At 42.2% G+C, this 25,914-nt stretch overlaps 1 protein-coding gene across 18 annotated transcripts in view; it reads left to right on the top strand.

The window, feature by feature from the left end:
- KIF16B (kinesin family member 16B) overlaps nucleotides 1–25,914 on the top strand; it is a 308,817-nt gene that overhangs the window by 239,529 nt on the left and 43,374 nt on the right. For all 18 annotated transcript variants that reach the window (XM_085004496.1, XM_085004502.1, XM_021078047.2 and 15 more), the window contains one exon: nucleotides 11,745–11,834. In XM_085004496.1, coding sequence (XP_084860622.1) covers nucleotides 11,745–11,834 — 90 coding nt within the window. The remainder of the gene's footprint in view (nucleotides 1–11,744; nucleotides 11,835–25,914) is intronic.

Raw genomic sequence — 25,914 nt, 5'->3', positions numbered from 1 at the left:
TTTTTCTCACACTTACGTACACTCATTCTTACCCCAAATCTTTTATCCTAAATCAAGACTCTTTTCTCCCAGGAATCTCGTACATGACATTTCCTTTGATTCAAAATTCTTTACCTTCTCCCTTATCTCCTTCAACGCCTCCTTTCCAAAAACGTTAAACATTTGTAGGAAAGTCAGAAAAGGGCCTTGATTCAGATCACTGTACCGCCCACATTTATGGATAGAAAGGGACTGGGAAAATGAGGCAGAAAAATGTTGAAAAGAGGCTTTGGGCTCTGCTATCTTTATTAGTCATTCATGTATCATTTAAAAGATATTTCTTTTGTACCTGTAACTTTTTTTTTTTTTTTTTTTTTTACAAAAAAAGACCATACTGGAAGTATCAAGATATTGAGGAAGAGAAAAGATGAATAGACAGTTCACATACTCTAGGGTCAACGAGGTGTGGGAGAGAAATGTGCAGAACATGAACCATGCAGAGCAGAGGGGTCATGAAGGGCACCCGGGGAGTCAGGGTTTTTGTTCACGAGTGGGAGTGAGAGAGGGCGATCTTGGCAGTGGGGTGCCAGGTCAGGTCCAAGGGCAGACAGGTACAAATGATGCTTTGGTGACAAGAAGGAGGACTTTTGAGGCAGCCCCCGGGGAGGCACTCCTTTCAGGCAGCAGTGAATGAGGACGATGAGAAGCCAAAGAGGTCTTGAGGGTGGGAGGAGAAGGGTGGAGCAACAGTGTCCTGTGGAGATGAGCTGAGAGGCTGCTCGGGGTTTGGACTTGGGTGACCCTAGTCATCTCTGTAAAACATTGTCCATGAGGATCAGACATCTAGAACATTTGCAAACCCTCATCGCAGAAAATGTCAGAAGGATTTCCACATAGGATTGACCCTGCAGAGTAAAAACAGCCCATGTTTAATGTCAGTGCTTCCCGCCTTCCTGGGGAGGCCCGTGGGGGCTGTCTGGAGCCGTGCTGGGCAGCACCCAGGAGAGAAGGGGATTATTCTGACCTCCTCCCACCAGAAGGTCAGGGGAGCTAGGGATTATCAGGCACAAAGAGTGACCTGGAGACCAGCCTAGACCTTTGGTGAAGAAGCGGAAGAGAAGGGGGAGCTGGGAGACCGGGAAAGGTTGGGGCATCATGATAAAGACAGACATTGGATGCAGGCCACGTGGGGTGAGCATGTCCATCCAAAATCCAAGCGTGCTGGGGCTGTCTGTCCTTGGGAAGACAAGGATGTCCAAGAAGAGGACCAGAGCAAGGAGTCCTGGGTGTCGGGCTGTGATCACTGCATCAGTGCCATGACTCACGGGGGCTGACTTCTCCTGACACCTCCTCAGTAGTTCTATTTGCAACAGTTATCTGAAGAGATTTAATTAAATCTAGGGTGTTGGAAGTTCCCGTTGTGGCTCAGCAGTAACAAGCCTGACTAGTATCCATGAGGATGGGGATTTGATCCCTGGCCTTGCTCTCTGGGTTAAGGCTCCAGCATTGCCATGAGCTGTGGTGTAAGTCGCAGACATGGCTTGGACACTGCATTGCTATTGCTATCAGCTGTACTTCAGATTCGACTCCAGCCAAGGAACTTCCATATGCTGTACCTGTGTCCCTAAAAAGCAAAAAAAAAAAAAAAAAAATCTAGTGTATTAATGCTTGCCATTTTACAGACTCAAATATTTGTAGTATATTTCGTGTTTCCTGAAGCATGCCCATAGTTAGTGACTGCATAAGATTTTGCAAAAATCTGACAAAACTTATTTTAGTATACTAGGTTGGTATTAGACCATTTCCTACAAACTCTTAGTAAATACAAGGAATTTCATTTGTATAGGATTGAAGTAGCTCTTCCAATTGTTGTTTAAAAATAAGTGTTGCACACAACTCTACAAGTAACTGCTTATTTACCTGGGGCCCCCTTAGAGTATTTTTCTTTGGATGAAAAACTGTTGATTCTCCTTCTTACACAGAAAGATATACACAAGCAAATATATACTGATGACAAGTCTTAAAATCAACAATCCTTAAACCAGCAAAATATGTATATGACATAAATTTGCGGGGAAGCACTCAATTGAGAATTGTCCATAAGTGAACACAGTTTATCTTGTGGATGCATTTATGGTGTTTAGTTGCACTTGATCATTTTATGGCCCTTAAAAGATGGATTCGTATCAGCAGCACCGTTCAGTGAGAGAGAAGTAATGAATTTGCTTTTCCAGGACCCGCAGTGATGCTGCCCTGCTTTCTTGGCTCAGGAGAGAATAGTTGAGTGTTTTGACCCAACGTGTTAGGTGTGGTGATCTTCTGACCCTCTTCTCTGCATCAGCACCTCATCCCATGCCCAGCTATAATTGGGGGAAAAAATAGGACTTTACTATTTCCGCTTTCCGTGTGGTTTCCCCAAACCTCACACGCTGTCACGCAGGCGCTCGACATGAAGGTGTCTCAGTTACAGAGCAGGGGTTGGACTTTTCCTGTGAGAGGTGATCCGTGGGTTTGCCTCAGCCACTGTTGCCACGGTGGTCATGATGGTCCTCATTCTTCATCATCACTGTCCTCATCTTGTTGACATGTTGATAGACAAGGGGAGATTTAACTGTTTTATATGCAAAGCAAGAAGCTTGAGCCTTTGTAATCCCTATATTTAACCTGGGTTCTGGTGAAAATCTCAAGGGTAAAGAATTTGAAACTCTCGGAGTTCCCATTGTGGCTCAGCAGGTTAGGGACCCAGTGTTGTCTCTGTGAAGATTCGGGTTCAATCCCTGGCCTCCCTCAGTGGGTTAAGGATCAGGTGTTGTCACAAGCTGTGGTGTAGGTCGCAGATGTGGCTCAGATCCGGTGTTGCCGTGGCTGTGGCTCAGCTGCAGCTCCCATTCAACCCATAGCCTGGGAACTTTCATATGTTGCAGATGTAGCTGTGAAAAGAAAAAGAAAAAAGAAAAAAAAAAAAGGATGTGGAGCTCCGTGTCTCACTCTGAACTTGTGTTATGCATATGTTGAGAATGCACCATATTCTTGGTACAGATTTAAAAAAAAAAAAGATACTACTGTGTGACTTAGTAAAATAATCTTTGATTCAGATGAACCTTATAGAAACCACCAGAACACAGTTAGTGGAGCCAAGATAGTGGAGCTTTACCTGCTTTGAAAAACAAAATAATCTTAAGTACATCTCTTAAAAAAATACCAGCGCCTGATACAGTGCCTGACACACAGCAGTAGCTCAATAAACCTTGATCCTTTCAATGAGAGTCCTCCCACCTCTCCCCCACTTACTGCCAAAGTGGCTTAGAATCTTGTAAGGTAGAGATACCCTCAAAGATTATGTAATTAATATTATACAATAATGTGTATGGTAATATAATTAATGCCATTATATAACTAATAGTATAGTTGATATTGTATATTTAATATCGGTTATATACATTATTAGTACAAGGTTAATACTATACATTATATCCTATGACATGGGCTCTGATCGGAGTGTGAGCTTCATGCGAAGGTGTGATGCAGAAGGGGCAGTTCCTTCTGGGGAGAAAGGGAGCAGAAGCCAGGATGCCACCAAGGGAGGAGCCGTGGTTTGGACCCACCCTAGAGGCTGAGCAGGAGCTCTTGGCCACAGGATGGGGTGGACAGATGACAAGGCCATTCAGAAGACCCTTCAAAAGACCGTCAGATGGGTCTACTTGTGTGTTGACAACTCGTCTGAAGTGTGAGATTTTTAATCGTCTAAGAGCTGGAGTCAGAAGGGTAGCGTTGGGTTATCCTGAAACAGTCCCTGCAGGCCAGGTCAAGAGCTTTGGCCTGTGGAGGAGAGTGGAAAGCAGGAAGCCTGTGAAAATCTCAAAGAATTTGGAAATTTCTCTACGCCTCACCTAAGCATGTGATACAAATACATTGAGAAGGCGCCATATTCTCCACATGTCACCAGGTCTGATTTGGGGGGTGCAGCTCTAGAGAGGTTCACAGCAGGGCTGTTCAGACTTCTCCCTGCACCAGAGATACGGAAGATCTTGTTAAAGCCCAGATTGCTGGGCCCCACCCCAGAGTTCCAGGGTTAAGTAAGGGCAGGTGGACCTCAGAATGTGCATCTCCAACAAGTTCTCAAGGGCCATTGTTACTTCCGGTCAGGCATCGCCCTTTGAGAACCACCAGCTTAGACTGTGGACGAAGGCACAGTTCACTGAGACCTGTGTGTGGGTTTATTAAGATATCAAGATGTGAGGCACAAAATTAACCACTGCCCAGAAGGTACCCGTAATGATCTTCATTGTTCAGTATTTGGCAGAAACTCTATACAGTATTAATGGCTCCCATTGAGCCCCTCCCTCCTCAGTAACATGGGATCCTTGGAGTCACCAGTGTAACACGGTGAAAACAGAGGTTCCTCTGATGCCCTCGTGGCCCTCGTTAAGCCCAGTTCACAGGCTACCCAACCGGACAGCTCTCCACATCTGCCCATCTCTCGCCATCTCCTCCCAGCTCCATGCACCCACATCCCATGTGACCACAGGGGGCTGATGTCAAGAAGCAGGAGGAACTGCCTTGGGTGCTTTTAGGTGGCTCTCAGGGACTTTATGTCTTGTTGCTCTCGTTCTCTTGTGCCCAGATGTCCCCATTTTCCTGCCCGGGAAATCCATCAGCCTGCCTGTCCTCCCGGTATTTGCTGAAGGCAGGTTGCTAGAGAAATCAGTACCCCTTATAAAGGCACTATTCTGGGGCCACCGGGAAAGAGGAATGAAACCCTGATTATGAGGCAGATTTGATGTAGCCGTTTCATTAATTAGAGGGTTCCAAAAATGGTCCGACATGAAAGAGCTGTGAAAGCCACGAAGAGGAAGAAACTTGGGGTTTCTTCCCCAAGAACCACAGGCTTGTTGTCCGGTTATCTGTCCATATCCTGATGTTACTGAGGCCATCTCTCCCACCAGAGAGGTGAACAGAGGCCCTGCTGCTTCACTGCTGCTGAGCCCGAGTACACTTAAGACAAGCTGCAGAGGTTTGGGGATTTGGGATGGCAATGTTTTAAAAAACTAGGTAGTGATGATGGTTATACAACTAAACATGTGGTAAAATTCATTGAATTAAAAAAATTTTTTAAATTTTTGAAAGTTAAAAAAAAAAAAACAATGGACGAGAGCCCATCTTGGGGCTCCAACCTCCACCTTCCCCCAACATACCTGTGGTGTGTCAAATACTTATCCAAGATGTGGTGGAAACCAATTAGAAATCCCAGCTTTCCTGGAGCTTATCCCAGTGGGGAAGGAAGCAAAAACCAAGACATATAAGTGAATATGTACAGACATACCTTGTTTTACTGTACTTTTCAGATATTGCATTTTTTTTTTTTTTTTTTTTTGCTATTTCTTTGGGCCGCTCCTGCGGCATATGGAGGTTCCCAGGCTAGGGGTCTAATCGGAGCTGTAGCTGCCAGCCTACGCCAGAGCCACAGCAACGCGGGATCCGAGCCGCGTCTGCAACCTACACCACAGCTCACGGCAACGCCGGATCGTTAACCCCCTGAGCAAGGGCAGGGACCGAACCCGCAACCTCATGGTTCCTAGTCGGATTCGTTAACCACTGCGCTACGACGGGAACTCCAGATATTGCATTTTTTTTAAACAAATTGAAGCTTTGTGGCAATGCTGCGTTACCAGATGATGGTTAGCATTTTTTTAAGTGAGAAAGGTTTTGTTTGTTTTTATGGCTACACCTGTGGCATATGGAAGTCTCTGGGCCAGAGACTGAATCTAAGCCGCAGCTGCGACCACTATGGCAACACTGGATCCTTAACCCACTGCACTAGGCCAGGGATTGAACCCTCACTTCCACAGAGGCCCAGGCCACTGCAGACAGTTTTTTAATCCACTGTCACAGCAGAACTCCAGCAATAAAGTATTTTTTAATTAAGGTACGTGCATTGTTTTCTCAGGCCTAATGCAATTACACACTTAATCGGCTGCAGTATTGTGTAAACATAACTTTTATATGCACTGGGAAGCAAAAAAAATGCATGTGACTCACTTTATTGCAATATGTATTTTACTGTGGTGACCTAGAACCAAACCCACAAAATCTTGGAGATGTGACTGTACCATGTTAGGGAGTAAGAAGTGCTTCGTAGAAAAAGAAGAGGGGCAAGTAGTGTTGGAGTTGAGGAAAGAGGTACAATTTTGGATAGTATATCCAGAGAAGGCCTCACTGAGAAAGTGGGTTTTGAGCAAGGACTTGAGGGAAGTGAGGGAACTGGTCATGTGGAAAGAGCATTCCAGAAAGAGTTGGAAAAAATCACATCCAAAGTTCCCGAGGCTAAACTTACTATGAGCATGTTTCATGCATTTTAGATAAGCAAGGAAGGCAGAGTGAACAAGGGAAGGTGTGGCTGGAGAGGAGGTAGGGAAGGAGATCCTGGTAGGTCAGAGAAAGAACCTGAATTTGTACCTCAAGTGAGATGGGACACTGTGGAAGGATGTCTCTTTCAAACAGGGAAACAACCTCATATGATACTTTTTAACAGGATCCCTTTGGCTGCTGTGTTTGGAAAGGAATGAAGGGGATATCGGGGAGGGGACAAAGCAGAAGCAAGGGGACCGGGTAGGAAGTTGTTAAAAATAGTCCAGGCAAGGGGGTTCCCACTGTGATGCTGTGGGTTAAGGGTTCAGCATTGCCTCTGCATTGGCTTGGGTCACTGCTGAGGTGTGGATTTGATTCCTGGCCCAGGAACTTCCATATGATGCAGGTGCAGCCAAGACCAAAAAAAAAAAAAAAAAAAAATCAGGCAAGAAATGATGGTTACCTATACCTAGATGTTTATGGTGGTGATGGGAGAAGTGTCAGATTCTCATCTTTTATATAATGAGAATTATGGAAATTCTTTATTATATATCTTGGAGTTTGGTGGAAAGGATTTTCTGGCTGATTGGATATGAGAGAAAGAGGAACATCAGAGATGATGCCAACGTCTTTGGATTGAGCAAGTGGAAGAATGGCATCATCATTGCCAAGATGGGAGGCCAGGAAGGGGAGCAAGTTCAAATGAGATGAATTTGGCAAGTGTGGCCATGTTAAGTTTGCAGTGCAACTGGACATCCATGGAGGCAGACATGTCCAGGAGGCAGTAGGATATACAAGTCTGGGTTCAGGGGAGAGAGGTGAGCACCTTGGAGTCCCTGGTATAAATTTAAACTCCAAGAGAGGGTGAGATCACCGAGGGCGTGAGCTCAGGTGGAAAATAAAACACATTCAAGGACTAAGCCCTGGGACAATGTGATGCTTAGAAGGGTCCGGGGATGAGGAGAAATCCCAGTGAAAAAAACTCAGGTGGGAGAGGCAGCCACCTGGGAGCCAAGTGAAAAAAGCATTTCAAGGAGGAGCTGTTGGCTCTGTCAAATCCTGTGATCGATCAAGTGGTATAAAGACCAAGACTTAACCACTGGATTAGCATGAAATAACCTGTGGACGTTGAAGACGACATTGGCAAGAATAGTTTGAGTGGAATGGTGAGTAGGTTAGAGTGGGTGAAGGGATAATGAGAAGAAAGTAATCGGTGACATCAAGGATAAAGTCATTCAAGGAGTTTGTTGTAACAGGAAGGACAGGAATGGAGTGGTACTTGGAAGGGAAAGGGAGGCCAGGAGGGGAGTTCAAGGTGAGAGAAATCAGGGCTAGTTCAGATGCTGATAAGAAGGATCTAGCAGAGACTGGGGATGTGTTGTGTTGGTGCCGGAGAGAGAAGAGAACATTGCCGATGGCAGTGTTGGTGGTCATAAGGCCGTAGGGCGTGGAATCCCATGTTTAGGAAGAGGAATAGCCTTACCTAGGACCAGTGGCACAGGCCTTGTAACCGGACAGGAGAGGAGGTTCAGGGTGGATGGTGGCAATGTGGGCCCAGGGGAGTGTTCTTTGGATTGTCCCCACTTCCTCCCTGAAAGAGGAACTAGGATTATCATCTGAGAGTGGAGACAGGAGGGAGATGGTGAAGGCCTGAGGAGAAAGCGGCAGTAAAGCGTTTAGAAAACTCTGATCTAAGAATGGGAGAGTGGAGGAAATTGGGAAATACGGTTTTTATGGGTGGGAGGCGTCCAGGCTGACATGAAACTGGTGATTGTGACTTTGGAACTGGGACCAGGCAGCCATCTGGGGTGTGTTTTCTTTCTGCCATATCCTGCTGGGCAGGTGTAGAGGGGAGTAAGCAGCCAGCTGGATTTCAGCAGGATCATGGGTTAGCCTCATCCAGGGTATCTCAAGAGCAGGACAAAGAGGTCAGGTTGAATGCCATGAAGCAGTTTTAATAATTGCCCAGGGTTTCCAAGTTGAGAGAGGAAGGGACCAGGCAGAGGTCAAAGACAGGATCAGGGCATAGGAGGGATCCTTTGTGGGTTGATGAAATTACCAAGATTTGTGGCTGGAGTGCCACGGTGTTGGAGCAGATGACAGTGAGCAGAACCTAAGCTGTTCATGTCCTCAAGGATGTTAGTAAGGCGAGTTGCCTGTGGGAAGGTCAGGTACAGGTGGAATCTGAAGGTGCAGGCTTTCCCATAGGAGGGGTGGTAGAATGGGCAGGGGAGCGATGGTTTGAAAGTTGGATGGAAGAGCAAAGTGTCTCCCCACCTCCCGGCACAAAGCTCCCTCCTTGAGAGGGCTGTGTGGGGGGTGGGATTTCCTTGGAAGGGACAGCTTTCATTGAGAGCCAAGATGAAGGGGCTGTCCCAAGAAGAGGCTGAGGATTTTGCGTATGATTACCCATTAGTTCAAGAGGAATAGTGGACACTGTCAGAGCACCAGGGAGTTTCAGAGTCTGTTGGAAGAGGAAGACTGAAGGCTTTCTCCGTGACTTCCTGTGGATTCCAAAGCCCCAGTGCAAGATGGCCTCCCTGTGATGAGCATCTGCATCTTACTGTGCCCAGGTCACAGGTGTGGTTCCATGAATCCTCCAGCTTTCTTAGCAAGCAGGCAGCATCATGCCAACTCCTGCCCAGTTCTCTCCTTGATCCCTGGCTTGTGTCTAGCCAGGGTGGCGTTATCACTGTGCCCTTGCCCCAAGGAAGCCCTCACCCCCTTACCCAGTGTGCTGGCCATGCCCACAGCATCTCAGGGGTCTGCTGAGGAGGAGAGAGCCAGAGAAACACCCCCAACCTTAGCTGCCAGGAGCAGTGCTTCCCAAACTTGGGTGACACTTGTGCTATTTTTTCTATATGATTTTTTGTAAACATACTTACCTTTTTCTTTTCCCTTATAGAACTACCTTTTTCAAAGAACCTCACAGGAAGAAACTTGCCACAATGAAAACCTTATTGTAGGGAGTTCCCTGGTGGCACAGCAGGTTAAGGAACCAGCGTCGTCATTGCAGTGGTTCAGATCAGTGCTGTGGCGTGGGCTTGATCCCTGGTCTGGGGGTTTTTGTATGCTGTGGGCACAGCCAAAACCGAACCAAAACAAAAGTTATTGTATATAGTGAATGTAGAACCAGAAGAATTTTATTGTATTTTATTTTTCCTAAGATTTTTATTTTTTCTATTATAGTTGATTTACAATGTTCTGTCAATTTCTGCTGTACAACAGAGTGACCTAGTCTCTCTCTCTCGCTCTCTCTCTTCTTTCACACACACACACACACACACACACACACACACACACACACACACACGTATTCTTAATTTTAAAACATGTATTTTTGTATAATCCAAAGTCATCTTGTTTGCAGCTTGGGGACATGAGTGAGCTTGAGGAACAAAGGGTGAGACTCAGGACTCCACTCCCCCGAGGCTTCTTGCGTGGCATTTTCCCCCCACTGATCCTGCTGTGATTTGTGGGTCCCCAACTTTGCTGCTCATCCCCGGTGGTTTCCACGCGGGAGAATCAGGCTGAATCAGTGTGTTGGGGAGGGCATTTCTCTAGTGCCCCTAGTAGGGTTTCTGGTACAGGGATGCGGCCCCCGCAGAGTCCAGCATGGGAAGGTGTATTCATGTTCAGGGTGTGGCCGTGAGCCAAGACACCCATAGGGAGATGCTGGAGGTCAGACTGCTACAGGTAACGGGGTGCAGATGTAAACTGCGGCTCTTTGTCTAGGAGCAGCGTGAAGCTTCTACGGGACTTAAGGGGGAAGGTAGACAGGTCAGATTTAAGTTTTAAAATGCTCTCCTATCAATTGTGCAGAGAAGGGATGGAGTGGAGCAGCTGTGGATATTGACAACTGGGAAAGGCCTGGCTGAGGCCACATGAGACCTGATGGCCCAGGGTAAGATGGTGGTGAAGGATGGACAGGCAGAGCACTAAGACATGTCTTGGAGGTAAAAGGAGCAGGACCTGGTTCTTATTTGTAACATGCTAGGGGGAGCTGGGGACCAGCATCTGTCTGGCACAGCTCCATCGATAGTGGTGCATGCACTGAGATGAAGTAGAGTTGAGACTAGAGAGAAAGGTGGATTGTGTTTCAGACAAGCTGACCTTGAAGTTGTGAGTGTGACATCTGAAGAAAGATGTCTCCCAGGAGACATAGGACTGGGCCTCAGAGGAAGTGTGGGAATGAGATGGGATATGACCCTCGGAGCCTGTGCTTCAGGTGTGACTGTGGAGGCTGCCGTGTCTCCCAGTCTCCCCTGGTCACCATGACCTTGGTATGTGGATGATGGGCAACAAGTGTCCACCCAACATCCAACAGGAACAGTAAGTTCAACTGCTGATTAGAGGCTGGACTGAGACTTCTTCCTCTGAAATATATCAAAATACAGTATGTGTTTTGATTCTGAGAATCGATGAGATGCAGGAAGGATGTTTTCTTTTTGTTTTTTTCAGTTTTCTCTTTGTCCTCATCCTTTGTCCTCCTGCTTCCTTTTCCTCATCCATCTTTTTTTTCCTCTCCTGCTTCTTCTCTCTTATTTTTTCTTCTTGTCCACTGTGGTGGCCTCTGGAGACCTACACTGACATTTTATATACAATGTGTAAATGGGTACATCATTGTTGTCCTGGTCCATATATGCAGTTCAGAAAAAGAACTTTCCAGTGTAGCAGGGTGAAGAAAAAGAAGAGTTTATTGAGAGAAGAGATGCTGCTAGCACAGCGGGATGACTTCCTGATGAACAGGGAGAGCTGACAACATGGTTGTGTTTGTTTTTATAGCCCAGGGAGAGGAGAGGTCTCAGGATACACCTGCTGACCTGCTGACTGGTTGGGGAAAGAGGGGTCTTACAGTGCACTTGTTGGTTGGTTGAGGTCATATGAGACCCTGTAGGGGTGGGGTGAGGAGTGGGCCACATACCTTTCCTAGTAGGGGGCAGAAAGGAATAGGCCAGGTTGCTCAAGGTGGGAGAAGGGGGAAGACAATGAGATGGGTGGGACAATGATAAGGATTGGTGATTCTTGTCTTGGCCAGAGGCTTTGAGTTCTATCTCCTTGAAGGGGCCTTGAAGCCCTACAAATGTAACAGAAAGGTCAGACTGTGGAATTTCCTTGATACACCCAAAGTGGGGAGTTAAGGGACACTTTTTACAAGCCATTAAGAGGTAACTCTCTGTCCCTCACTTTATAGAGTCACATGCTGCTTCTAACCAGATTAGGGAACCAGAGATGCGTGCTTGAGCAGAGTGCAGTTATTATTTATAAGTCTTATTTGTGCAGCTAGATTAATGTTTTCAGTTCTGGAGAAATTTTCATGCTAATCACTTTTTGTTAATTTTCAAATCATTTTAAACAAGTTTAGTCACTTTTCCCTCTAATTAATGCTGATTTATTTTGATTTTCCTGGTTAATAGATCACTGTCCTCGATGAGACATGGACCGTATTCAGGCGATACAGTCGTTTCCGAGAAATGCATAAAACATTGAAGTTAAAGTATGCAGAGGTGAGTTATGAAATAATTATCTCCAATTAAGAACATTTGTTTTTTAAAGCAGTTGAGCTGATTGGGTTATCCATGCCCCCCTTTCGCTTTAGGTATTTGCTTATGAGTGTCACCAAGTTTTATTTCAATTACTCATCTTCCAAAGATAGCTTTTTAATTTATGTCCTCTGTTCCATTTGTATTCTACGCAATTTAAGCATTCTTCTGAACACAAAATTTTGAGTGGTAGTAAATGAATTCTATCCTTTTCATAAATTTTACGATGAATTTTTAAATAAATAATCTATTTGCAACTTCCCAACCATGAGTGAGACCTATTAAAATGAAATAGTAATAAATTTTTTAGGTTAGATTTGCCCTTTATTCACTTAAAAGAGACTACATACTTAGACTTCCACATGCTGAGGAGTAGGGTCATAAAAATTAATTTGCCATCAAACATGGAGGGAAAGTAGATAGTAAATATGCAGTTATCTAGAAGAAAGGAAGCATTTTACTTCATGCATCTGGCAAGATTTCCAGACTATATTGATACATTTATAATCTTTTTTTGGGGGGGGGGGAACAAAGACTGTTTTTAAAAAATATTTTTATGTAAGAAAGGTATTCCTAAAATTAATATGTATCTTCCAAGTGAGTGTATTCTTTTTTTTTTTTTTTTTTTCTTTTTCTGCTTTTTAGTGCCACACCCGCAGCACATGGAGGTTCCCAGGCTAGGGGTCTAATCGGAGCTGCAGGTGCTGGCCTATACCACAGCCACAGCAACACCAGATGGGAGCCACATCTGAGACTTACACCATAGCTCATGGCAATGCCAGATCCTTAACCCACTGAGCGAGGCCAGGGATTGAACCTGCAACCTAATGGTTCTTAGTTGGATTCCTTTCTGCTGCACCAGGACAGGAACTTCTCCTATTCTTAATTAATTAATTAATTAATTTTTACTTTAAAGGAAACATTGTATAGGCACTTAGGGAATTTTGGTTTGAACTGACTGCAAATCAATCAGTAGTCCTTGTCTATTTAGCCTGTTTTCCTTAAGTACTGCTTTTCAGCACTATTTTTGTAGTTTCTTATGTTATTCTAAAAAATAATTTAGTCAGGCGTGTATCCTTAATTTATTTCACACTGAATGTCTCTGTGGCTTCCCTCTCTCTCATTTGATACACAATATAAAGAAAATACCTTTTTGTAGATAAAATGGTTCTTTAGTGTGGTCTAAAGAAAAATCTTGAATCCAGGAAAAATTGAGCTACCTCTGAAATTCTGTTGTTATAATTAATATTAGTATTCTATTAAAAAGTGAAGACATTTCAGGTATGAATTACAGTTCAGTGTTGCCAAGAGGCTTCAGTTCCAAAGTAACTACATCAAAGTCAAGTTATTAAGTTTCTTTCTGTGGTTTATTCTTTATGTCCCAAGTTAACATGGACAATAAGAAAGAGAAGTAATTATGTACATATTAAATATACAGAGGAAGTTATTTTTAAAGTGAGCTTTGCAGATCATTAACTGCTTGATTATAATTTACTACATCAGTAGTTTAATAAAGTACAAATTTTCACATTAACATACTAAATTCCGACATTAGTAGATGGAGAAAAACAATGAACTTGAAAGAAAGGGCATAGGATATGTATAAAATCTTGGTAAAGTTTGTGTTCTTTGTTTCAAGTTCATTATTATATATATGTATATATATATTTTATATATATATAAAATTGTTATATATGAATATATATATTGTTTTATATATATAAATTGATTCCATCATTTATTTCAGATCACTTCTTTCAGTGCCATTAGTTCAAGCCATTCTACATGGGCATATTTCTCTAAACTCTAGTAATGCAATAGTGGACAAGAACAAAAGTATCTTCTCTTATGTATCTTTAATTTATATCAGGGCAGACTGACTATAAACCAGGAAAATGTAATAACAACTAACACTTGAAGAGTAAGCATGCCAGGTGACAGTTACCATTTAGTTGAGGCACATACCTTATAGGAAAACATCAGTAAAATTTGATGGGTAGGAGCACCTGTTGTGGCACAGCAGAAACCAATCCAACTAGTATCCATGAGGATGCAGGTTCCATCTCTGGCCTCACTCAGTGGGTCAGGAATCCAGCATTTCTGTGAGCTGTGGTGTAGGTCACAGATGCAACTTGGACCTGGCATTGCTGGGTCTGTGGTGTAGGCCTGCGGCTGCAGCTCCGATTCAACCCCTAGCCTGGGAATTTCCATATGCCTCAGGTGCTGCCTTAAAAAAGCGAAAAAAAGAGACGTGATGGTGGAAGGTGTTGATCATTTAGTGTGAGGATATTTCTAACAAAATGGCATTTTAGTTGAAATATGCAGTGAGAGATATTTAAATGAGTTTACCTGGAAATAAAAAAAAAAAAAAAAAAAAAAAAAACCCTTTAGAACAGACTGAAGCCATCCTGAAAGATATAATAGAAAAAAACTTAGGTTAACAATGACATCAACCTAGAAACTGAAGTGGTTGCCTGGTGCCAGGCAAAATTAATGAATTAATGAAGAGAGATAATTACCCTATGTAAAATTATTTTAAGGGGTAAAGAGTTTATTACATACATGCTGAAAAAGGTCAGTGACCTTCAAATGAAAATCAAGCTGGTTTCCTCCTTCATTTGGTCACGAGTCCATATTGAGCAACTCCACACCATATGACAGTTGTGAGCAGGATAGCCATCCCTCCTCATGAAGCAGAGAGAATGAGCAATAAACAAACAAAACCCAGTAAACAAGAGGATTTTAGATAATATTAAGTGCCACAGAGAGACTAAGACACGGCAGTGTGGTCATGTGGCATGAGAGACGGGCATTGTGCTACTTAGGACGGGCAAGAGGTAAGTCTGTCTCTGAGTGCTAAGAAGAAGAAAGCAGTGAAGATCCGGAGGTGAGAACATGTGAAGGTAAGAACACAGCCTATGCAAAGGCCCTGAGGTGAGCCCAAGTTCGGTGTGTTTCCTGATCCAGAAGACCCATGAAAGTGGAAGGTGTGCTAGAGAGGAGGGCAGGGACATAGGTAGGGACCCTGCCACGTGGCACCATGGACTTTATTCTCAATGCTGTGGGAAACCACTGGAGGATATTAAAAAAAAGTTCTGGATATTGAAACCTGGCTGGAATTTCCATTCTGTTCAGAGATGACTTCTCCCAGAAGCCCTCTCCCTGAAGACAGACTCGTGATCTAAAGGGTAACCAAACCAAGGCTGCACGTTGCTTTTCCCTGTTGAGCTCAGCTTTGTGACTTACAGTCTCTTTTCCCAAATGAAAGACCAAAAAAAAGTTAGCTGTGAAAGAGCATTCCAGATGGAAATAAATCTTATTTCGGTGAGAGGGCAGCATTGTCCACTTAACGTTTTCCAGATGAAGCTGAAACATCAAGATGAATATCAACTTTATTTTTTTCCATCCAGTTGACATTTCTTTTGTGCAGACTTGCATCACGTTGTCTTATTTGCTGAGTCTTTGTTGGGACTTGAGATCAATAATCTGGATATTAGGTATTCGCTAATTTTGAGCGCTCTTATTATTGTCTGTATCATTGCCATCTCTGTATATAATGTTCATCTTTTTGAAGTAATCAGCTACCTCCAAATCGTCTGTTTGGCCTGACATCCTGGAAGTCTTTGGACTTGCTAAAGATGGACCTTCCTCAGGAGTGAAAGGCCAAGGATTTCTTTCTTATGGAAGACTGCTAAAAGCTTCCTCTTGGGAAGGATTGTTTCGTTGCCACGTGGAAGCAAGTTTTACTTACCTCACCCTTTCATCAGATTGGGCTTGTTCTTTCTGTGGAAGTGGAAAGTAGAAAACGACTTTTCCTTTCTTGGTTCATAATGAAATAATTGATGATTTTTTTAATGATACATCTGAAACATAGCTAGTCATACAAGGTTCCAAATTTTTAATCAAGCTGAAAAGAAAATTGAAAAGATACACTTGACTTCAGTATATCCAGAATTTGTAGTACTTGCCAAGGTCAAGAATCTTTATTCACCTCAAAACTTGAGTTTTGGTTATAGCTTTTCATCTTTTGGAACTTTGTCTAAAATTACACCCTGTTCATCCTCATTTCTTTCTGAAATTTTAGCCTTGTTTTCCTGGGGATACCCCACAAAGTCCTTTGACTTTGTGACAGTTCCTTTTGTGGAGTTTTTTTGTTGTTGTTTTTTTCTTTCAGTAATCTTTTTTTTTTTTCCTTCCAGATGATAAGTTACTTGTTTATGGTAAAAAGTTAAAATTATTCAGACATATATGTAGATTGTGAAAGTTTCTCTTAGTTTGATCCTCAGAAGCAACTATCTGCAAGGACCTCAGAAGGTCTTCCTTGGGTCCAACTAAACATTGAGAATCACAGGACTCCCAGAGGCCACACTTGGCACTGGGTGACCCAGGAACAATGTAAGCCAGAGATCACGGCCTCCCAGCAGGGCCGAAGCATGGAGGGGGCCTGGCAGCAGTGTCCACCGCAGTCCACATGGCTGTCCAGCAGCTGTTCTCTTTCCCCATCCTCCCCCAGGTAGTAGCTTAGGTGCTAGGAGAGAAAACCCATGTAGGGAAGACTTGAGAACCATTCTGCCCTAGAATCTTATCCAATAAGAGAGCTAGTTTCTCTGGGAACAACTCTATGGTCAGAGCCTCACAAGGGACATGCTGAGTTACCAGGTCACCTCCCTTAGAGAAGCCGTATGCTATGGCTTCCTACCAAATAGCTATCATTTGCCTGGTCCACAATTTATCAGTTTATCAAGCAGTTTATCACTTTACCGTGAGCAGTAGTGCCTAGTAACAAAGTTGGCATATCACCTTATCAGGTTTCCAGAATCCTTTTGATGGACATATGGCTAGTTTCCAGACTCTTGCTGCTGTGACTCTTTATCTGAAGGGATTCTTGAAGATATGTTTGTCTGCATAGGCTGGCTTTGTGAAGAAATTTGGTAACTGCTCAACTGTTCTTAAAGACCCAATTTACCAAAAAAGACTAGATTAGGATTCAACACACAGAAACTGGGTGAGCTGAGAGCCCTGAGGTCCTTCGCTCCCATTAGTGTAAAGGTTTTTGGAACCCCTTAACTATCCTTCAGCTGTCTTCTAATCTCTCTGTTCCCCCACATTCATTTGCTTAATTATTTACTATAATGCCTCCTTAAGGAGAATGATGTCAACTAAAGGATCCCCAAGGGATACTTTATATACACTCGAGTGGTGAGCCCATTAAACCAGGCAGGGGTTGCTGATTATTAGGTTTACCATAGGTCTGTGACAAAAATAGAAGGACCTTACGATTATTGCAGGCAAAGTGAACTTGTGAAATGAAAAGATAAGAAATCTCTGGGTTCCCTGAAACTCTGGGGTGTGGGGATTGAGGGCAGGGAAAAAGCAGAAATCAAAGAAAAATTTAGTCTATTATTTTGTATGGTGATAGATTTCAGAATAAGAAAAAAAAAAAAAAAAGAAAGAAAGAAGGCCAAGTTATTTGTCCTGAATAATACCGAAGAACAGATTGACTGGGATTTCCAGTTGTGGCTCAGCAAAAATGAATCTGACTAGTATCCATGAGGATGCAGGTTTGATCCCTGGCCTCGCTGCTCAATGGGTTGGGGATCTGGTGTTGCTGTGAGCTGTGGGGTAGGTCTCAGACACAGCTGGGATCCTGCTTTGCTGTGGCTGTGGTGTAGGCTGGAGGCTATAGCTACGATTTGACCCTTAGCCTGGGGGAACTTCCATATGCCATCAGTGTGGCCCTAAAAAAAAAAAAAAAGAACAGATTGACTGCAGTTGACCAGCATCATATGGAAACATTATTTATTCTATTTCTTGACTCGCTGTGTGAGTGCGCTGAGCTCCAGCATCATTCAAGGTTTTTTGTTTTTTTTTTTAATTGTCGTTTTATCTTCTTTAAACTTAGCATCTTCTGGATTCTAAATATCTTTGCCTTTTGTTTCAAATTAATTTGTCCTCTTGATATCTTAAAATGTCTCATGCAAGATAATAGCTCCTTCTGGCTTACCCTCTCTGCTTCCCTTCACTGACCTTGTATGGAATCTTAATCAAATTAAACCTTGTGTCTGCAGATTCCACATCTGTAAAATAATAATGCCACAGCTAGTTCGTAAAGGATTGCGAGAGTCTCGGATGAAATATGTTCCTGAAAGTAACTATGAAGTATTGTGCAGTATCTGCCAGAGAGAATGCCTCTGAAATTTTGTCATGCAAATCATTTCTGCAGTGCTCTTTATCTCTATGAAAATCATGCATTTTTCACTCTATAAAAATCAGTATAGTCATTTTAAGTATCAGTCATGTGCTCAGAAACAAAGCCCTGTTAAGTGTCCTCTTCCTTTCTCTACAGATGAGGCAGAGTTACTTACCTTTTATTGTTTTTTAACTTTTAAATTTTTTAAATTGTAGTCGATTTTCAATGTTGTGTTTAGTTTCTGCTCTGCAGCCAAGTGATTCAGTCATACGTATGTATACATTCTTTTTTATATTCTTTTCTGTTACAGTTTATCATAGGATGTTGAATATAGCTCCTTGTGATTTACAGTAGGACCTTGTTGTTACTTTGGATGTCTGGAGTCCCTGAAGTTTGCCTGTAGATCCAGGTCATAGTCTGAGAGCCCATCAAGACAAAACATAGCTATCAAGAACCTGAAAAAAAGGCTATTTTAAAACCACATCCCCTTTCAACCCTTAGAATGAATAATGAAGATCTAGTTTCCTGTCCCCTTTCCCCCTTTTGGATAAGTGGTCCGATAGGCTCTGAATGTATTTAATAAAGTGGTAAGACATAGCAGACCCATGTCAGAGGGTCACTGAGAGAGCCATTCCTTCTAGGAGATTCAGAGATGCCAACCTCAGTCTGATTTTTAGATGACTTTATTTTAGTACATTTAGCAAGGAGCCCTCCCTTCCACATGCTAGAGTCTAATGGGCACCTTACGTCGCTGGAGAATCATCTCACAGTGCAAGCAGTTAAGCATTGGAATTGATTATTGAGGGCCTTTTTTAAATCTTTGCTAATAGTGATTCTGAAGCAGGTTTGTGCTTCTGCCCAGAGGCAAGTGGATGAACCATGAAAAATGGGATGTTTTATGTGTTAAAATGTACAATGTTTTATGTATCAAAATAAATGCTAAGGGAACTTTAATGCCCTGGTGTGATGAGAGCCTAAGTTACTTGGAACAGACCACGTTGCCTGTCTGCATCATAGCTAAGTTATCACAGTGAGTCATCAGAGTCCCTGACTGTCAAACAGAATCCGCCTCCATCAGCCACATCCCTCTGAGTGCTCCTTTCTCCCTGTTACAGAACTGAGGGAGAAAAATATTTTCAGAGTCTTCGAGTAAAAACATGAAAGATTGCTATGTTAGAATAACTCTTGAGGCTCACATCTGGCATCCTCTGGGTGCCCAGTAAATACCACTGGGAAGGAAGAAAATGATTAGGGAAGAACTTATGTGATTCGTATGCGGACTTTCAGTTTGTACTGATAGAACCATTTCTCGCCTTCTTTATCTTCCAAGTAGTTTCCCCAAAGCAGCACCAAAAAGGGGAAAGAAAATAAACTGATTACTGGCCAGTTATTTGTCTAGGACAGCTTTTTACCATCCAGCATTAAAATGCATTCTAAACAGTTTTATAACCTGCATTCCAAATTTAATATCAAAATTACAAGTCTACTCACCACCCAAGTTATAATGCTACCAACCATAGCTACAATGAGCATTCAGTAAGCCTTAGATCAACTCAGCTGCACCAGGCACTCAGCCTCCTTGAATTTCTAAATAACAAACAGCTATGTAGGGAAAAACAAAATGCTGTCAGCCTCCTGACCCAGTGCATTCTCAGAGGCCCAGGTATCTCACTGTATGGCTTATAGCACACTATTCACTCCACATGATAGATAATCCGTATTTAAATTACTGCTTTCAAACCTGGGTTGGGGAGCAAAGGCATCAATTAGCTGAGAAGCTTTTCTATGATATGTGAACCCAGGCCCCAAACCAGGAAATTCTTTTTTTCTTTTTCTTTTTACATCTTCACCTGCAGCATATGGAGGTTCTTGGGCCAGGGGGTAGAATCAGAGCTGCAACTGATGGCCTGCACCATGGCCACAGCAATGATGACTCTGAGCTGCATCTGTGACCTACACTGCCAGATCCTTAACCCACTGAGTGAGGCCAGGGACCGAACGCACATCCTCATGGACACTATGTCGGGTTCTTAACCTGCTACACCACAATGGGAACTCCAAAACTAGGAAATTCTGATTCAGTAAATCTGACATGGAACCTGGGAGTGTGTAGTTAGGGGGGAAAAAAAGCCACTGAATAATGCTCTCTGGAGCACTGGTTAAGATGCTGCCTGCCATTTCTTTTGCATCCACTGTAGGAGCATTAGTTGATTTTTCATTATTATAGTCACTGTCATAGATCACCAAATCTAAAAGGTGATTTCTAGGTCATTAATCCTGTCAAAATTAATGACTGGTGAGTTTAAACCTGGATCATGAAAACACGTCAGTTGCCTCTCTGATCACCAAAGATGATAAGACATAGACTTGTACCAGGCTTTCCTCTCCAACCAGCAAGGGAACTTCTATAACAATGGGTTGGAACCATTTGCACATTATGAGTTGTAAGTACTCCAAGAGACCTTAAAGATTGGGTCATCCAAGAGTTCCTGTTGTGGCTCAGTGGGTTAAGAACCCAACTAGTATCCATGAGGATGCAGGTTCAATCCCTGGCCTTGTTCAGTGGGTTAAGTATCCGGTGTTGCTGTGGACTATGGTATAGGTCGCAGATGTGGTTTGGATGCTGAGTTGCTGTGGCTGTGGCATAGGCTGGCAGCTGCAGCCCTGATTCAACCCTTGGCCTGGTAATTTCCATATGCCACAGGTGCAGCCCTAAAAAAAAAAAAAAAAAAAAAAAAAAAAAAAAAAAAAAAAAAATTGGGTGGTCCAGTTTTCATTTTAGAAATGAGGAATCAAATACCCAAAGAGCATTTTGTTCAAAGTCACATCGATACTTGGGGACCAGGCAAGGCTCATGTCTCCTGATTCTCAGTCCTTCTTTATCCTGAATTCCCTGTGACCATGTTCACTCAAGGTGTTTTCTGGAGTTCCCGCTGTGGCACAGTGAGTTAAGGATCTGGCTTTGTCTCTACTGCAGCTCGGGTTGATGCTGAGGCAGAGGCTTGATTCCAGGCCCGGCACAGTGTGTTAAGGATCCAGCATTGCTGCAGCTGTGGCTCAGATTCAATCCCTGGCCTGGGAACTTCCATATGCTGCGAGTGTGGCATGGGGTTGGGGGGAGAGGTGCAGAGGTGGTGGTGGAGCAAAGGGATGGTTTTCAGAGTGCTCCAGATGAGACAGAAAGAAGAAAATCTTTTCCATGTAAAAATCTGTTACATAGCAAGATCCCATAAATGACAACTAGAGATTGGGTTCTTTCTGTAGAATGTCATGACACCGAGGTTCCTGTCGTGTCTCAGTTCCTGAAAGGGACAGTTAGCATCATAGTAACAGACAGGAAAGACAAGTCCTTGACTTAATTCAACTGCGTAATTATTCTTAAAAATGCCGCATTAAATTCTCACAGATCTAAAATGTTTCCCACTTGGAAAAACTGTTGCGACATATATGAATGTCCTCAAATCCATCTTCACTGGCTTATATGTAAATAAAATTGACAATGTCTTTGGGAGGAGCAGGATTTATGTGGAAAAAAGTTAACAACCTTTATGACAGATGTAACGAAATCACTGCAGTCCTGACTACATTTCCAGCTGTGGTTTTATACCTAGTACCTTGCCAAGTCTTAGCACTTCAGTGACAAAAAGACAGCAGCTTCTGTTGGTGGAATGTCCTCATTGTAATTGCTGGCTGTTCCACGTGGACGGCCAGGAAAGTTTTCTGCCTTGTTCATTGAGCAGACCTTTAATGAGAATCCAGAATGTGCCAAGCGCTGGGCTAGGCGCATAGCACGTGATCATAAATATTGCCTGGTATATTCACGTTACCATCTCAGAGATCTAAAGGGAGCTCATTGCTCCTTTGATAACCCCTCTAGGCTGTCCTGAAGACTTGCTGCATTGTGCGTCTAATAAATCAAACTTAGAGGAGAATCGCTTATTTTGTTGGTGAGTGTGTTTCTCGGTGACAGCTTTTCTTATAAGGCCTTGGGAGCTGCTATTAATTTGGAGTAGTCAGAAATGCCCCCATCTAGTCAGCTGTGAGAATAATGGCAGCCCTCTGATGAGTTTTCATTATTTCATTTCTCAAAAGCCGGAATGGCTAAAATTTACAACCACACGTACCTGTAGGTTGTGGGTATCTCAGCTGCTGCTGGACATGTAGGTGTGTCTACCCACAAAAGGCAGGTTATAGATGATTTGACCAATTAGCGAGCCTTATAGAATTCTCCCCTTTAATATTTAAAAACTGGGTACTGGAGTTCCCGCCGTGGCACAGCAGAAATGAATCTGACTAGGAACCATGAAGTTGCAGATTCAATCCCTGGCCTCACTCAGTGGGTTAATGATCCAGTGCAGAGGTGGCTCGGATCTGGCATTGCTGTGGCTGTGGTGTAGGCCAGAGCTATAGCTCCGATTGGACCCCTAGCCTGGGAACCTCCATATGCCGCAGGAGTGGCCCTAAAAAACAATAATAAAAAATAAAACGAGTAAAGTAATAAAAACTGGGTACTGCTTAGGTATCCAAATGACGAATGACAGCAAAGTATGCTTTTATTAGGTGGTAACAAAAGTCACATGTTTTCCTTTGATTAGTCAAGATTGCATACTTCATTAGTTGTTCTCAGTTTTCTTTCAGTGATTTATAATCCACTTTTAGCTGCTTAATTGATATAAAATCATAAAAGATGTGCAAGGCTTTTTATTGTTCATTTTAATTTCTTTTCTGTGTTACAGCTGCCATTCTTTATATCCAAAAGAACAACGATGCCATTTATCAAAACGCTGTCTATTGCTGCCAAGACCACTTGGCTAACCTAAAAATGATCTTGGCCAGGAGAGTAAAGCTTCTAATAAAAGCAAACTTTTTCATTACACTTAATTTGTCTTCTTGATGGCAGCAGACTGGCCGACCTAGCTCATTATAATGTAATAAACATTGAAGTCAGGATTTGAGCATGATGGCCCCTAGGAAAAATTGGGCTATGTCAGTTCACTGGGAATCAGAAAGGGAAAAGCCAACTTGTAGATGAAAACGTTACTCGGAGATCATTAAGATCATTAAGAAGTATTACAAAGCAACAGAAACTGCTGATTATATTTCTAAAATACATACATATACATACAGCTAGCCAACTTGATGGATAAATGGATACGCAGTGCTTTCGTTTTCCCAAAACTGAGATTCACAAATAACTCCATAAATTAATGATGCTAATATTATCAGGAACCTCTGTCTTTTCTGACCCTATTGATAGTTCTTCATGTACAGCAATTGTTCAACCTAAAAGTCAGTGGCTTGTTTCTTCAAGATGCAAAATAAAGTTGAGGAGTTCCCACTGTGGCTTAGTGGGTTAAGAACCTGATATGGTGTCCATGAAGATGTGGGTTTGATCCCTGGCCTCCCTGTGTGGGCTAAGGATCCAGCATTGTCCCAAGCTGCAGCATATGTGGGCTCAGATCTGGTGTTGCTGTGGCTGTGGCGTAGGCTGGCAGTTGCAGCTCCGATTCGACCCCTTGCCTGGGAACTTTCATATGCCATAGGTACGGCCCTAAAAAGAAAAAGAAAAATTAAAAAATAAAGTTGATAGCTTAGATTTTTATACTCCCTGGAGAGTGCAGAAGGGCAAGACAGATTTCATTGGAAGTCAGTAGGCCTCCTAATTATTGATTTCATTTTTTAATGGCTCTTATTCCAGTCTTTTTGTCTTTAGAATGTTTTATTTACTGAATTGCAGAATAAGCTTGTCATTATGTTTCTTTTAGGCCAAAGAAATGTGCCATTTTAACTCTCATTTGTTTGTTTCTTCTGTTTTACTCTGCATAATCAAATTTCAGAGTTATCCAAAGTAGGCCATAGGGCTGTTGTTCAATTTTCTTCCAGTGTTCTCTAGGCCGATCATGTCTCCCACAAATGTCCAATATATTTGCCCTTAGTCATCATTTTTAACTTTAATGTACAATTTTCCCATAAGAGCTCAAATGTCTTTGCATCATTTCCCACTCCCGCTGTAAGGATAATGGCTATAGCAGGAAGAGATACCATTTAAGGGTTTTCTCATGAATACTGCATTCCCCTTTGCTCTGTCCTCTTTCTATTCTACAACCTCCTGAAAAGTAACATGTCATTATTATGTTGGGCTCTATTTTCCCTGTATACATATTTGCTTTTCTTCAAATAAAGAATGCTGTGAAGATGTTACGGGAAGTAAAAGTAAACTCCTCAAAAGCAATGTAGCCACAATAATAGGTAAAGTAGCTCCACAAATAGCACTACTTCTGACTCATTGTAGAGAGATTTTAGTCATTAGAACCTGAGACAGAGAATTTCAGAGCTGAAAGGAAACTGAAATATCTTTAACTCCTTCATTTTAACAGATGATAAAACTACACCATTGCTTTGAAATTGGATTTCCTAAATCCCAGGTTATTAAAAGAAAAAGGCATATGGTGTTAATTTAACCATTCCATTAATTTTGTAAAATAAATAATCACTTTTTATTGTTGCTATAAAAATGATGCATGCTAACTTATAAAAATTTCATATAATACAAGAAAGCAACAGATGACTCAAAATCATTCTATAAATATAATTAATATTACCATTTAGTGAACACTAAGTACTTAAATGCATAGGCACAGATAAAAGGATGGATATGTAGAAAGATACACAGAAATTAAAATGAGAAAAAAAAGAATAGGAAAAAAGGAATGCAATAACTTTGTAACACTGGGTTCATTCTAGATGTACTATTTTAAATTACAAACATTAAATTTAATTTTACTTGAATTTAATGGAAGCAAAAGAAAATCAAGGAAAACTAAAGAAATTTCTGAACTTCAAATTAAATTTTTTTCCACCACAACTTCTAAAATATATGTGACTTTAAGAAAAAAGATTATAAAAAACATTTAAACAAGAGTAGCTCATTTTCATATGGTCGGTTTCATTTTGATAAATTATCAGTTGTTTCCCCCTTATGAATGATCGGTTGATTCATGACAAAGATTAGATTATCACATTCTATTTATTCCTCCCTACCCAATTGTTAAAATTATATTTTTATATTGTTAAGATATATAATTCCCTTTATTCATAAATTATGCATAATTCTCTCCTAGTTGTGAGTTTAAATAGAGGTGGTGTTTACTGTGGTTTCTTCGTTCCTGAGATCCTTATATTGTGCTATCTCTTGGTCCATTATTTTTGATCACACAGAATGATTTTTAAATGTTCGCCTTGATGTGTTTTACCCGACTTCTTGCCATCTTGAGAATGTCTGTTTGTGGCCTGCACAATTTAAAGAAACTTTTGTGGAGTTCTCTTGTGGCGTAGCGGGTTAAGGATCTGGCATTGTCAATGCAGCGGCTTGGGTTCCCTGCTTTGGTGCAGGTTCAGTCCCTGGCCCCAGAACTTCCGCATGCCATGGTGGGAGTGGCCAGAAAACTGAAAACAAACAAAGGCACTTCTGTATTAGTTATAAACTCCTTGGATCATATTTTCATCCCTTTAGCACATTTTGCTTTGCCTTGTTGTTTGCTCTGCTCTTTATGCCATATGCTATTCTGTGTTTTTATTGTCTTTGTTCAATTTTGTTTCTGCATTGGGGCTCTCTTTCTACTACTGTATTTGTTTCATCTCTTCCTTGAGTTCTTGCTTACTTTTTTTACTTTTTATTTATTTAATTTTTTTTGCAGGTGGAGGGGTTGGGAAGGATAGGGGCTCAGGTGGAGGGCATTGAAGTGTTGGATTTTCTTTTCTCAGTCAACTTTTTTCTTTTCTTTTTTTAATCTTTATAGGGGTGCACCCTTGGCATGTGGAGATTCCCAGGCTGGGGTCTAATCGGAGCTACAC

The sequence above is a fragment of the Sus scrofa genome, chromosome 17, assembly GCF_054392235.1.
Source record: "Sus scrofa isolate SSC_HxYL_T2T_F1_AM1 chromosome 17, Sscrofa_HxYL_maternal_Yorkshire_Landrace_v2.0, whole genome shotgun sequence".
NCBI lineage: Eukaryota > Metazoa > Chordata > Mammalia > Artiodactyla > Suidae > Sus > Sus scrofa.
The sequence above is the reverse complement of the archived record's forward strand: the minus strand, read 5'-3'. Positions and strand labels throughout refer to the sequence as shown.